This window comes from Populus euphratica, unplaced genomic scaffold, assembly GCF_000495115.2.
Source record: "Populus euphratica unplaced genomic scaffold, PopEup_1.0 scaffold86.1, whole genome shotgun sequence".
Taxonomy (NCBI): domain Eukaryota; kingdom Viridiplantae; phylum Streptophyta; class Magnoliopsida; order Malpighiales; family Salicaceae; genus Populus; species Populus euphratica.
In genome coordinates, this window is record NW_011499880.1 from 827,959 (window position 1) to 841,413 (window position 13,455).

Sequence of the window (13,455 nt, forward strand, 5' to 3'; positions counted from 1 at the left end):
TAGTGGTCTGAAAATATGGATAATAGCAGTGATGCTTATTCGGTGGTAATAAGAGATGAGTAAAATTTTTTTAGGAAAATAAATATTTTTCTTAGTTAATTTTATTTTTTCATATTTTTACTTTCTTATTTAGTATTATTAGGCTTTTCTAGTTTTTATATTTCCAGTGAAGAACTTTTTTATTTTTATTTTCCTATTAAGTTATAATAGAGTTTTTTTTTTTAGTTTTTCTATATAAAGGATTGTAATAGCTTTTGGCAAGGGAGAATTAGATTAATAAAAATTAAATATTTTAGATGTCTTTCTATAATTATAATGTTTTTAATCTTTAAAAGTTTTGACATGTAACAAACCTCATTATCCTTCATTTTCATAAACTTTAGTTGATATCAGAACCTAACAATTCTTGATGGTTTTGATTAGAGGTGATATATGACATGTATTATAGATTAATAATTATTGATGCTTAGTTATTATATGTTGTTGAATAATTATGACTGAAAAGGGATATGCAACAAAGTGTACTTGTGTAAAAGAAGATGAGAGGTTTCTTTTCATGAAAAAGATGTCTAAGAACAAGTATGTTATTTTTATTTGCATTAGTTATTGTTATTAAAAAACTCAGTGATAAAATTCATGATGAGATAACTTATACAAAAATATTGTATTGAAGATGTATGATAGAATACCTTGCATAAAAAATATTAGGGATTTTGAAGAATGACCCACACACAAAGAATATTTATGGATAGTAGCTATTGATCGAGGTCTGCACTCGAAAACGAGTTCTTTAACTAAAAAAGACAGATGAATAAATTTGTTTTTAGAAAAATAAATATTTTTCTTCAATAATTTTATTTTTATTTTTTTATTTTTATTTTTCTATTCAGTATTACTATGCTTTTCTAATTTTTTTTATTTGAAGGGAATATCTTTTTTATTTTTATTTTACTATTCAATATTAATGGATTTTTTAATTTTTTTAAGTATTTTTTTATATTGACACTTTAATGAATAACTTATGTAGAGAAACAAATATCAAATCAACTAAGTATTTTTTTAGCATGGTAATAAATTTTTAAAAAATTATAAATTTTTTTTTTAAACCAAAATTTTACAATAATCTAATATGAAAATCAAATTTAAACAAAGAAAAAGAAACAAATAATTTTTAAAATTATCATCGGTCTGAAAACATCTCCAACCGCAACTAAACAAGAAGAAGATGCGCGCACAGACGCACCTGGAAAAACAGAAAGATCATCAACAAAAACCCAATTAAGATAAGCTCAAAAGGAATTTAATTTGAGGTTCAAATCTAATTTTCGGAGGCAAACTCATCTCTAAAACTCTCTTCTCGGGGTGTTTAAAGTCTCTCCCTTTTCTTTTTCATTTTTTTTTTGCTTCTCTTGTTGTCGTTATTTGTTGGCTAATGTAGGTTGCCCTTTTTGTTAAGGTTGAGGTTGAGGTTTGTTTTCTTTAGTTTGGTATCAGAATACTATTGTGAATCAGTTTCTCATGCAATTCCATTGATTGGAAGAATAGAATTCCCTTTTATCCCTAGGAAAAAAGGTCAATTAACAGGTTATCATTGCATATGCGATTTCGGGGTATTTGATATTTTCTTTAAAATTTTTAAAACTGGGTTTTGTTTTTAGCTTTAGCTTGGTGCGTTAAGTTTTAGACCCTGATTTTGAGGAAACAAAGTGTTTGTTTGTTTTTCTTTGTGTGCGTGTGTGGGGTTTTTGATGTGTCTTTGCATAAAAGATAAGAGGAAATAGACGAGAAGTGGAGTTTTGGGTATTACAAATCAGGAGTAGTCGGTATTGGTTACTGAGAGAGAATGAGTTTTGTAGGAGAAAAGGAGACATGAAAAGTGGGATTATTGTGGGTCTAGAGGTACAATGAATGGAGGGTCATTAGGTCAAAGGGGGAGCTATGGATCGTTGCTGTGTGATGGAAAATCATCAAATAATGCACGAAAACCATCTTCGAAAATGCTGCCAGTTAGTTCAAGGGAGAAGGAACGGGTTCTCCTGGGTATTACCCGGTGTTTGGGACGTAGAAGATTTGCAATGTTGCTCTTGGTTTCACTTGCTCTCCTAGTTTTCATCTGGGGTTCCTTTACAGTCACCAAAGGTATGGTTCCAAACATGTCTCTTTTTCCTATATAGTAAAATGTTTTAGTGATTTAGGTAATTGTTTGTTCAAGCTGTAAGTATGTTTTGGTACTGATTCTAATAAGTTAATCACAAGAGGATGAAATATTTATAATTACAACGGAATGACGGAGTAATTAGGCACCTATTTATTAGTTCCAGTTGTCTATACTGTACTCACTAGAAAAGATAAATTGTAGTAGTTCTTAATTGGAATGTTTAACTTTATGAGCATCTTTTTATTCTTCCTGTTGTTTGAATTGGAATGTTTATTCATTGTTCATGGCTTGAGAGCAGCTGTGCCAAGCAGAAAAGAAAGGGAAAAAAAAAAAAAAGGAAACAAGAATAAAGAGGAGGTACTGCACGAATTCTGTTCCCATATAGGTGCAACCTTAAGTGAGTAATGACCTTGTTGCTATCAGTTCTCATTCTATGCTAAACCATTGATAGGAAAGCTGACAGCCAAATAATATCTCTTCTTCTTCTTGTTTTTTTTTTCCCCTCTTTATTTTCAATCTCGAGAGGAAAGCATACAAAGACAAAGTCATCGTCTTGATGTAAAAACAGGAGATAATCAATTGATTATAAACATTGATCAGACTGAAAGATTCTGTTATTTAGTTATTTTCTGCATTTGAGCAATGATGTCAAAGTCCTGAAACACTTTGGGGCTTTTACTGCTATTTGTTTTTAGATTTGGTTGAGGCAATAACTGATGTTTTGTGTGCACCAGAAACCACAAGTCCAACTGTTAGACCAACGGGTAGTATACATTTTGACAACATTGCTATGGTAAGCCATCGTTCCACTGTTTGTCATTATAGAGTTAATAGTACATTGGGCCATCCATGCGACAAGTTTTCTCTCCCTCCTCCCCCTCCTTCTGGTGGACGACGGATTGGACCACGCCGTAAGTTTTGAGTTATTTTGGTTGAAGTGCTCCTTATTTTCTGGTTTTGAGTTATTTTTGTTGAAGTCTTCTTATTTTCTGGTTTTGAGTTATTTTTGTTGAAGTCTTCTTATTTTCTGGTTTTGAGTTACTTTTGTTGAAGTGTTCTTTATTTTCTTGTTTTCACCATCATCCTGTCATTGATATATTGAACTGGACCATAAATTTGAATTGCTTCTGATCTGTGCACGCATTTGGAAGTAAAAAATGACTTTGATCCTGAATTTACTAAATTCTGGTATATAATTTTTCTTGCACCAAGAATGTGCCCATCACATTCTGTAACAGGAAAAAATGGCATGTTTTTGCAGTCAATGTTGTTACCTTGCTCATTATTGTTTGCTGTTTGCTGAAGAGGACATACTAGTATGTTCAATTTCAAATTGATATAAAATAACCCTCAATATCTCTTATAAATTATACAGAAATCTGTACTTTTAGTTGAATCGAAAAATGCTCACATCTAATATATTTCCTGTTGCTGTGGTATATATTTTGTTGTTGCTTGTTTTTTATGCAGCGTGTCCAGTATGTTACATTTCTGCTGAGCAAGCTAGAGCTAGCATGCCATGCTCCTCATCCGCATCACCAGTACTGCACAACTTGACATATGTTGTTGATGAAAACCCAGTAAAAACTGAATCACATGGAGGTTCGGACTTTGGTGGATATCCTTCTCTAAAGCAGAGGAATGATTCTTTTGATGTACGTGAATCAATGACAGTTCACTGTGGGTAGGAGTCCTTCTCACTTACCAATTTCTGTAAAATCATAAGCATTGAAGACATTGTCTTGAATGAATCTCATAATCTCTGTCCTCCTATATTCTATGATGTCTTGTAACAAATATGAACCATTTATTTCATATCAACACATCTAATGTTTCTGCTGTCTGTTTTCTGCTATCAGATTTGTTAAAGGAAATAGACCTGGTTTCCAGACTGGATTTGATATTGATGAAGCTGACCTGATGAAACTGGAAGATTCCCATGAGGTCATTGTTGCGTCAGCTATATTTGGTACTGTTGTGCACTAGACATTCTGCAAAGGTTTCTTGTTTTCTGCATATTTTCAACTTTCCTCATCATTGCACTTTCCCAGGGAACTATGACATAATACAACAGCCACAGAACATTAGTGAAGCAGCTAGGAAAAACGTTCCTTTCTATATGTTTGTTGATAAAGAGACAGAAATGTATTTGAAGAATTCTAGCGCCCTAGATAGCAATATGAGGATTGGACTGTGGAGGTTTGTTTGCATTTGTTTGGTTGTTTTGCCTGCTTCTTTCAAATTTGTCTTTCATTTACCTGGGCTTCAAACCTTGGCTGGATTGCATCACACACTCTCCTTAATTTTTTTCTTCCTCTTGTTCCGCTGCTTCTTGTTAACTCATTTATGAAGCTATCAATTTTTTTAACAAATTTCTGCTTTTCTCTTGGCGAGTGCAAGAAATTTCAATCTTGGTGCTAATCCTAATGGCTGAGTTTCTTGAATAAATTTCTGTAAATAAATTAATTTTATAGATTTTCCATTTTCTTTCCTTTTCTTTTTTGTTGGGGGCTTTGATATTCTATGGTACCTTGCCCTTCAAGTCATTTTCTTTTTGATTTGCTGAAAACATAAAATATTTTCTGCAATGAATGATGGATTCCGTTATTGTGTTCTGTCTGTGGACAGGTTCCAAAACTTTTATTGCACAGGCTCTTGCCTAATGTTAGGTATTCCATATGGATAGATGGAAAGCTCCAGCTTGTTGTGGATCCATATCAAGTTCTTGAGAGGTATATATTGCTTATGCTTAAATTAAGTGGTCACTGAAGGAAGTCATTCAGATATGTAAATGGCTTGTGAATTCAGAGCTTTTTTGTTTTCATATATAATTTTTCTGGTATCTTTGAATTGAGATGTATGGAAACTCTTTGTTTTCCTTCCTGTTACCCCTGGGTCATGGTACAAAGTTCTGGTTCCAACATGTGCATCACTGCAAAAGTTTTGAACCACCATAAGTTTCCTTGTCTCATCATTAGGCAACTTATGTGTTTCTCTCTAACTCTGCAAAATGTATGACATATATAATTACAAATGGGTATTTTTTTTAATCATCTGACTTAGCAATGCTAACAATTGTACTTAGGTGAAGAAAAGACTTTATTTTGTGCTTTACCATGTAAGGTATACAAATAAAAGAAGAGCCTATTTTACTATGTTAACAAAGATCCTCATTTTTCAAACTCCAGCTTGTCCATAAATACTGTAAGCTGTTTTTAAATCCATGTAATTTACTAGTAGATTTGATTTTTGTTGAGCTGGCAAATCTATTGAAAGGTAGTCCTACTGATAAATCTTGCTGTGGATTCGACCTGATTCCAAGCAGCCAAAACAGTTTCTTTTTACATGCTTTGATTGAAATATAGATGAACAATAACAGTATACTTACTGTGTTTTTATCTCATCAAATAGATCAAATCACAAGGAAATGTTTTCTTTCTGTTGGTTTACAGTGGTTCATGTTTTGGCAATGTGTTCTTGTTTTTTGGTTGAGTCAATGTTAAGGCAGTTTTTTTTGGTGTAAGCATTTATCACATAGATCTTCACGTATATTGCAGTTCTGGCCTCTAGAAGCAGGAAAATAGGTAGATTGATTTTAGTATAATTGCATAATCTATAGATGTTTTAATTATACCTGAGCTATCCTTTGGTACAGATTCTTGTGGCAGCAAAATGCCAGTTTTGCAATCTCAAGACACTATCATCGCTTTGATGTGTTTGAAGAGGCTGAAGCTAACAAAGCTGCAGGAAAGTCTGACAATTCATCCATTGATTACCAGATTGAATTTTATAAAAAAGAGGGTTTATCACCATATTCCAAGGCTAAGCTTCCAATAACCAGTGGTATTTGTATAATCCCCCGTGTGTGTATGCGTGTGCTTTATGTTCTTGAAGATTTGTATTTCTAATGTTTTCTGTTCAACTACTGACCTTTTGCAGATGTTCCTGAAGGTTGTGTTATCATAAGGGAACATATTCCCATCACAAATCTGTTTACCTGCCTGTGGTTCAATGAAGTTGATCGGTTTACTGCCAGAGATCAGTTAAGCTTCTCCACTGTGAGGGATAAAATAATGGCTAAAGTTGATTGGAGCATCAATATGTTTTTGGATTGTGAGAGGCGTAATTTTGTGATTCAGGTACATGTTTATGTTTTGTCTTTCTATTGTTAGAGGAGATGAAACGAGTGCATCTAAAACTAAACTATTTGTTATCAATGAACTGTGTAAGTGAACTTTTTCTATATATTTTTTTCAAAAAACTGAATGCTTTTTAATTGTATTATCATATTAATTTTTTTTTTTTCCGTGTATGAGAATCTATTATTGGTCTGCTCTATGTTGCCTGATGTTTTTTTTTTCCATGTATGAGAATCTATTATTGGTCTGCTCTATGTTGCCTGTTTGTCTTGTTTATTTTTTCTTAAGATAGATGAATGTCATTCCCTTATTTTTGCTTCCCTGTTGCCCAAACAGCTAGGAGCTGGGCGCACCATTGAGGTGTGATTTTCTTGCAACTAAATGGATCCTCTGACAACAGTGTATTGGACTAAGCTGTCTAGCTACTATTTTACAGTGCAAGAAACTGACCTCTATGGGTGCCGTTGATCCTTTTTCTATTTTCTGATCCTGGCCAAGTGTTTTTGGGCATTTAATGCAATACTCGATTCATTTAATCATGTTCCCCATACAAGTCGCATTTGAGGCTAAAATCCATCCTGGGAGTGCAGTTAGTGAAGGAGAATGGTGCTTTGGCCAAATGATGCTAAAAGCAGGAACTATCTCATTAAATCTTGATGTGCAGGACGCCTATCAAAGAAAAAAAATCTTTAACATGGATAATGAACTTCGATTTAAAAATTAAGTTTTGCCTTACTATGCTAAATCTTACCTTTTAGTTTCTTGTAAGAAAATGCTATTGTTTTAAGGTTATTTTTTATGCTAAGTGCTTCGTTGTTCTTTTGATTTGCAGGCTTACCACAAAGATCTTTTGGACCAAATGCCACCCCCGGTTGCTCCTGCTATTCATCATCCCCTACCTTTGCATCGTGATAGCTCATCCGGGAGGAGCTCAGGTAAAAATTCTAGGCGTGGAAGAGATAGGAGATCTGGTTCAAGGCAACACCGCAAGGCCGCTGCGGGTATCAGGGAGAAACAAGCCTTTTTATAGGAGAGGTATACTTAGGTTTTCCCCCATCATACAGCAAGGGATGATGGATTTGGTTAGAAATATTTAGAATGGCCCCAGAACGAAGCAACTCAAACTTTGATGTCTCATTCTTTCATTGTTGTAAATACTTGATATCAAATAAGCTCCTGGAAGCTGCAATCATTTAATGTCATCTAGATTTTCATTTCCTGGCTCACGAATTTATATTGGCCATCACTTGTGTATCCTGAGAAACTCTGCCTTCGAATTCTCCTTCATATCAGATGCAAGGCTTTGTGCTTTGTCCATTAAAATCAACGGAAGATTTCCTTTTTCTACTCTACACCTCCACGAATGCAGTGCCACCTTGAGTAGGGGCGATAATTCTGTCCCTTGGCTTGCTCTTCTTCGCTAAGATGTCAATAAGCACTTCTTCTCTGTCTCATACATGTTGAATCTCATATTTCTCCATCAGATTATCACATGAAGGTATTACAGGAATTGTGGATGGAAGAAGGATTGATTTTACTTCAACCTTCAACCCTACGGATGGTTTTCCAAAAGTGAGGGTACCTTCCTATGCCGTAGCTTGTTTTTACACACCCACTCTTTGGCACGTGTCTCGGCAGGCCTATCAGCAAGATAGCAGTTCCGGAGCTTTTCTTTCATGCCAAAGCAAATTAGATGTAATGCGTTTGACAATATTTTTAAAACAAATTGATTTATTTTTTATTTTTTATTTTAAATTAATATATATATATATATTTATTTATATTGTTTTGATCTTAAAAGTTTTTTAAAATAAAAAATATTATTTTAATATATTAAAGATTAAAATAGGGGTTTATGTCAGTTTTTCTTGTTTGATACATTCATCCAAGATTTGTTTTCTTATTACCAGGGGAGATTTAGTTTCATTTGTTTGATGAAAAGTATTACATATTAAAAATATAAATTTTTAAAAGAGTAAATTATTTTATGATATTTTGTATTGTCATGTAAAATGAGTTGTCCAATATTAAGTTTATTAATATTTTTTTTTCTAGTTTATTGAAAAAACAAGAATTAAATTTAATAGATGAAAAAATTAAAAAATTAATTTTATAAATTATTTAAAATAAAATAAATAATAATTAAAATAATAGAGACCATGTCTCACAAATAAAAAAGTTGAAAGATAATAAAATTAAAAAAAAATTATAATTTTATAAATTATTTTAAATAAAATAAATACAATTAAAAAAATAAAAATCAAATATGATAAATAAAAAAATTTGAATTGAGAAATGGATAAAAAAAACAAATAACAATAAAATCAAAGTTAATTTAAAAATCAAATTATATCAAATTTTTAGAGATAAAACTAAAAAAAATATAGCATTCAAAATATCAAAGATAAACTTTAATATAATTAATAAATAATAATTTTTTTATGTTTTTTACAATTTTTAAAAAATATTTTCCATTTAAAATATAAAAAAACACTTCTAATATTTTTTTATTAAAAAACTCTTCTTACGAAAAATATAAATATATACAAGAAAGTTTGGAAAACATGAAACAATCAGCCATAAATATTATCTTGATTAATGGGTATATCTTGGTTTTTGGTGTCTTGCTTGCACTAAAATTCTGGGCTTTGACTCTTGATCATTGATTCAATTTTCTTTCTTCGAGATCACACATTTAAAATAATAGGTTTGAGGGCTCTTTCAATAGGGTTCATTTTACTCTTTTCTTGTAGTTTCCACTGAGAGCTATGTTCAAAGGCCTTATTTTGTCGTGCTGAGCCATTTTTCTAGATAGAGGTAAAGAAATGGGAGGAGAAAGGCGTTCCTTTCGTACTTGATTAAATGGGATCATCTGGGTTCTTTCTAGTATGCATGCTTCATTCTGTGATAGCTCTAACTTGTGGAGCTTTAATGATGTTTTTCACAAATGAGGTCACCGTGTGTGGTCATGGCATTGAAGTAGCAACGAAGCTTAAAGGGTCGACGTCACATGGCCAACTCTTGATCCAAACCTCCGAATCCTTTTCTGGGTTGCTTTTATTTGCTGTTGGATTCCTCTTGTTTATGGTAGCATTTGTCAAGGACAGAGAGTTCCAAATTTTCTTTGCTAAAGGTTGTACCTCGCTTCATGTTTCAGTGGCCTTTTGGAGAGTTTACTTCGAGCAGAAGCTTGAAGATCTGGCTCATGATTTGCCTAGACTAGTTGTTGGTGATATTGCTCTGGCTCTTTGATGGGTTTTCTTTCTTGTGTATTCATGGAGAGAGAAGTATCATTAAGAAGCTACAACGGTCAGATAGTCCATCATTGAATAAACTTGAGCTGGTGTTGGTGTAGCTTTCTGGGTTCTACCAAGTGGGGTTTCATTTTTCTTGGCTACAGGTTGAATCTGGAAGGAACTTTAGAGAAATGGAGGCAAGGGCCGCATCGGATTCTTGATTACTGTTTTCTTAATTCTTGATTGGTTTCCAAGAAAAGTTGGAGATGGGATCTGGGGGTTGTCTGTTGTTTTCAACTGAGAATCTGCAACTCGAGAAGTTACTTGCGCGCTCCAATATTGGCTTCTTGTCCACCTTCAATCTAATTTGTAAATCAATCTTATTCAATTTGTTTTTGCTGTTAATGAAACTTTTTAATAATTTTTTATTTTATTTTATTTTTATTTTTAATTAACTTTTTTATATTTTTAAATCAAACTATACTTAAAATAAATTTTAAAAAATAAAAGAAATTATTTTAATGTATTTTAAAATAAAAAATACTTTTAAAATAACCATTAATAATCACACACTTAATCAAAATTAAAATTATTTTTTTCCTAAACAAAATCGATTTATCATTTTATTTTTTAAATAAAAACAAAACAAATTTTAAATTTAGTTACTATGGAAAAACAACATGAAATTATTTTTGTTCTCCCTTGAATAGAAAGTCATGGCTGTTATTGGGCCACGAAGGCCTGCCCCACGACCCCCACAGCATCTAGTTTAGTGAAGGACCCGCTCTCTCATTATTTCTCTTTGAAATTTCTACTTTCTAGCTTTCATCGACAACATCAACCCTACAAAGCCCCCAGCATCTTAATCTTTCACTTCTGTCTGCAGTAATTCTAACGGTAACTTATTTTTCTCTTTAGCTCTCTCTGTGTTTCCGTATGTTCATCTTTCACTGTATTGTCTCTTAAGTTGTGGATGGTCTCTTGAGGTTTGATGCTTTGTTTTGTTTTTTTTTTTTTTTTCATTATTTGGGCAGTTTTTTTTTTCTTTACAGAATTGTTGTTTATTTTTCTTTTTTTCTTTAACTCTAATTACTTTGTGTAAAAGGGATAGCTCAAATGGGTTTCTCTTGTAGTTGATTTTGAGTCGAGATTGCAAATTTGTAGTGCCATAAATTGATTTTTGTTTCCTGGGGGGTATTTTTTTGTTAAAATTCCAGTATGTAGGTTCAGTTTCAAAGAAAATATTATATTTTTCTACAAAGTCTGGAAATTGAGAACATAACACACAGGATCATTCACTGCAATTAAATGGATAATCAAGCAGGGATTTGAAGAGAAAAAGGTTGGATTTTTACTTGAGGCGAATGAATTATCTTCTTTCTTTTTATTAAGTTACTGATCTGGGAAGTGGTGGATAGTTAGTCGTGACTGGTTGGAGAATGATATTCTTGTTGACAATTCTGTAGTAAATTGCACAGAGCTGCTATGTAACATGAGAATATGGTAATGAAAAGTTCACGAACAGATACAGTTGCAAGGAAAGTGATTTCATTCAACTTTATTCAGTTGTGTAATTGAGAAGCTTAGAAGTGATTTCATTCAACTTTTGGGCTATTTAGTATCTGTGTCTGTCTGTGTTCCATTCGTTACAAAGCATTCATGTTATACAGCTTTATTCAGTTGTGTAATTGAGAAGCTTAGTTGAGTCAAGTTGCTTCCTTGATTTATAAAGAAATGAGGTATCTCTTAGAGTGGTGGTCTCTTTCCCACGAACTGGTCAATTAAAGTGCTGATACAATAAGAAATAAAAGACATTTGGTCCAATACTTGATACATGAGTTGATTTTATTAAGCTTTTGTGTACATTGTTTCTCATGACTGTTTCTAAATTAGTTTCATTAGTTTAACTGAATAGAATGCCGAGAGTTTTGTGGCCAAATTTTATGCGGGGAAATGGGAATACGAGCAAAAATAGCCTTTTCATTTTGTTGATTTGTACGTGTACTTAATCGAGTTTAAATTTCTGGCTTAGCAAGCAACTTTATGGTATGGGCAATGATTCAAAGTCTTTGATGGAGTCAGATATCATTCTGAATCACATGTGCCACGAGCTGCATTAGAGGGATGATTAATGATTTTTATACAGGAAAACAAATTATGATATGAGTAAATCTCATATGTTGGAGATCAGCCATGCAATAGAACATATGAACAAAAAATCTGAATTGTTTTAGTGAGTTGATTCATCAGACAATATACAGAACAAAGAACCCAGGCAGCAAAGACATTAATTGGCAAAAAGGGAGAAAATTGATAATGTTTGAAGTATTTGCCCTCCATCTGAACAGATATTTTCGACCCCCTCCCCCCCGCCACACACACCAATTTCACTCTGCCTTCCCTCTCTCCCAGAAGCTGATGCTCTAATTCAAATCGATTTTCTTCATTCCTTTCTCTATGCCCTCTTTCCTTCTTTACAGTACTTGTGTTTTCTGCAGATTTGTGATGAGTGGGCTACCTTTGCAAAATGCTTCCCCCTCCTCAGCTGTAAGCCAGGTGTCACTAATTACAACATCTGGTCAAGAATCAAAGCCAAAGAAGATCTGCTGTGCTTGCCCCGAAACTAAGAAACTAAGGGATGAATGCATTGTGGAGCATGGTGAAGCTGCTTGTGCAAAATGGATCGATGCTCATCGACAGTGCCTTCGTGCTGAGGGCTTTAACATTTGAGTTTGGTAGATACGGTTTAGTTCATAAATCGATACCATTTTGGAATATAGAATTACACATACCAAATGTGAGGAATAAAGCTAGAAAACACAGCTTTTCTTGACCTTTTAAACTTTGCAAGCATTTCTAGCTTCTTGAATGATGATTTCTTTTCCTTACAGAATGACAAATGAAAATGACTAGAATACTTGGATGGGGTTGATATTGTGTTTGTCTCTTCTCTTTGTCTGTTATTTGATTCGTGTTTGTACCTGTGATTTTACAGGAAGAGAAAAGTTGTTTCTCTTTATGTGTAAGGGATTCCTCACATGCCATCAACTCTCCCATTCATGTTTCCTTCTTTAAATTCCATTATGATGTTAGATATTGCTCTGAACTTCTGATGATAGTTATAGGCTTTCACATTGAGCTGATGCAAGCTTATCCTCACTTGTACATGGTTATCCTTGCAGGTAGCGGTTGCTTTACATGGTTATCCTTGCAGGTAGCGGTTGCCAAAGATGAGCTGAAAAGATCTGGGAAAGGTTATTATCTGAGATGCATTGCCCAGGTTAGATGTTCTAATCAACTTTATCACAATCTGAATTATCCTCGCAGTTTCTTCTGAGCCATCACGTCTCCCCTGAAGTGATCTCTTCGAGAGGAGATGTAATGGCTCAGAATGTTGATTAGAATGTCAAAGTACGACAATGCATCAAGGTAACCTCTCCTGTTGAGTCTCAGATCATCTTTTGGAACTGCTAATCTCTGCATGCCAAGCTAGTTCAATCTTCTTTGTTGATATCGAAAACAGATTCTCCATGTTTAACGTTCTTGACATCCTTTTCCGAATTCATCTTTTGTAATTACTTTTCGTTCATTGCTTCCTATACCAATTGTAATTCAGTTCAGAGACGGATTCCCCCTTTTTTTTCTTCCTTTCTTGTATCATCTTAACAGCTTTTGCAGGGGCCCATTGTTACTTTAGACCCATCAATAATATATAGTTCACAAAACCTAGAACATGGACAGCTTTTACAGTGGTCCATTGTTCCTCTAGAACTGTATCTCTAATAGTCCAGCATATTAATCACTACCTTTGCATGGATTAAGGTAAATAATGTGAATCTTCATCCTCTTCTAAGTGGTCATCTTCTTCAAGCTCAATAAACACAAACAATACATTCTCTAAGCTTCTTTTCTTCTGTTACTA

The 13,455-nt window shown here is 33.3% G+C and overlaps 2 protein-coding genes and 1 long non-coding RNA gene across 3 annotated transcripts; all 3 read left to right on the forward strand.

Moving 5' to 3' along the window:
* Positions 1–1,188: 1,188 nt before the first annotated feature.
* Positions 1,189–7,521, forward strand: LOC105129212 (tRNA (met) cytidine acetyltransferase, putative (DUF616)). The gene is made up of 10 exons (XM_011031185.1): positions 1,189–2,139; positions 2,457–2,555; positions 2,893–3,069; positions 3,629–3,842; positions 4,018–4,127; positions 4,210–4,379; positions 4,787–4,890; positions 5,814–6,001; positions 6,098–6,297; positions 7,130–7,521. The coding sequence occupies exons 1-10, from the start codon at positions 1,905–1,907 to the stop codon at positions 7,325–7,327; spliced, it is 1,695 nt and encodes a 564-aa protein (XP_011029487.1). The 5' UTR covers positions 1,189–1,904; the 3' UTR covers positions 7,328–7,521.
* A 1,389-nt stretch (positions 7,522–8,910) lies between these two features.
* LOC105129213 (uncharacterized) lies at positions 8,911–9,950 on the forward strand. Its single transcript, XM_011031186.1, has one exon. The coding sequence runs from the start codon at positions 9,160–9,162 to the stop codon at positions 9,547–9,549; it is 390 nt and encodes a 129-aa protein (XP_011029488.1). The 5' UTR covers positions 8,911–9,159; the 3' UTR covers positions 9,550–9,950.
* Positions 9,951–10,195: 245 nt separating this feature from the next.
* Positions 10,196–12,925, forward strand: LOC105129214 (uncharacterized). The gene is made up of 3 exons (XR_843028.1): positions 10,196–10,430; positions 12,032–12,715; positions 12,748–12,925. It is a non-coding gene; the product is annotated as an uncharacterized LOC105129214 (long non-coding RNA).
* The last annotated feature ends 530 nt before the right edge of the window (positions 12,926–13,455 follow it).

Excerpts from the sequence above, each read along its gene's own strand:
- LOC105129212 (XM_011031185.1), top strand. The coding sequence starts at position 1,905 with ATGAATGGAGGGTCATTAGGTCAAAGGGGGAGCTATGGATCGTTGCTG. Across the intron at positions 2,140-2,456 it reads TTCCTTTACAGTCACCAAAG|CTGTGCCAAGCAGAAAAGAA; the intron begins GTATGGTTCCAA and ends GCTTGAGAGCAG. Across the intron at positions 2,556-2,892 it reads CCATATAGGTGCAACCTTAA|AAACCACAAGTCCAACTGTT; the intron begins GTGAGTAATGAC and ends TGTGTGCACCAG.
- LOC105129213 (XM_011031186.1), top strand. The coding sequence starts at position 9,160 with ATGGGATCATCTGGGTTCTTTCTAGTATGCATGCTTCATTCTGTGATA.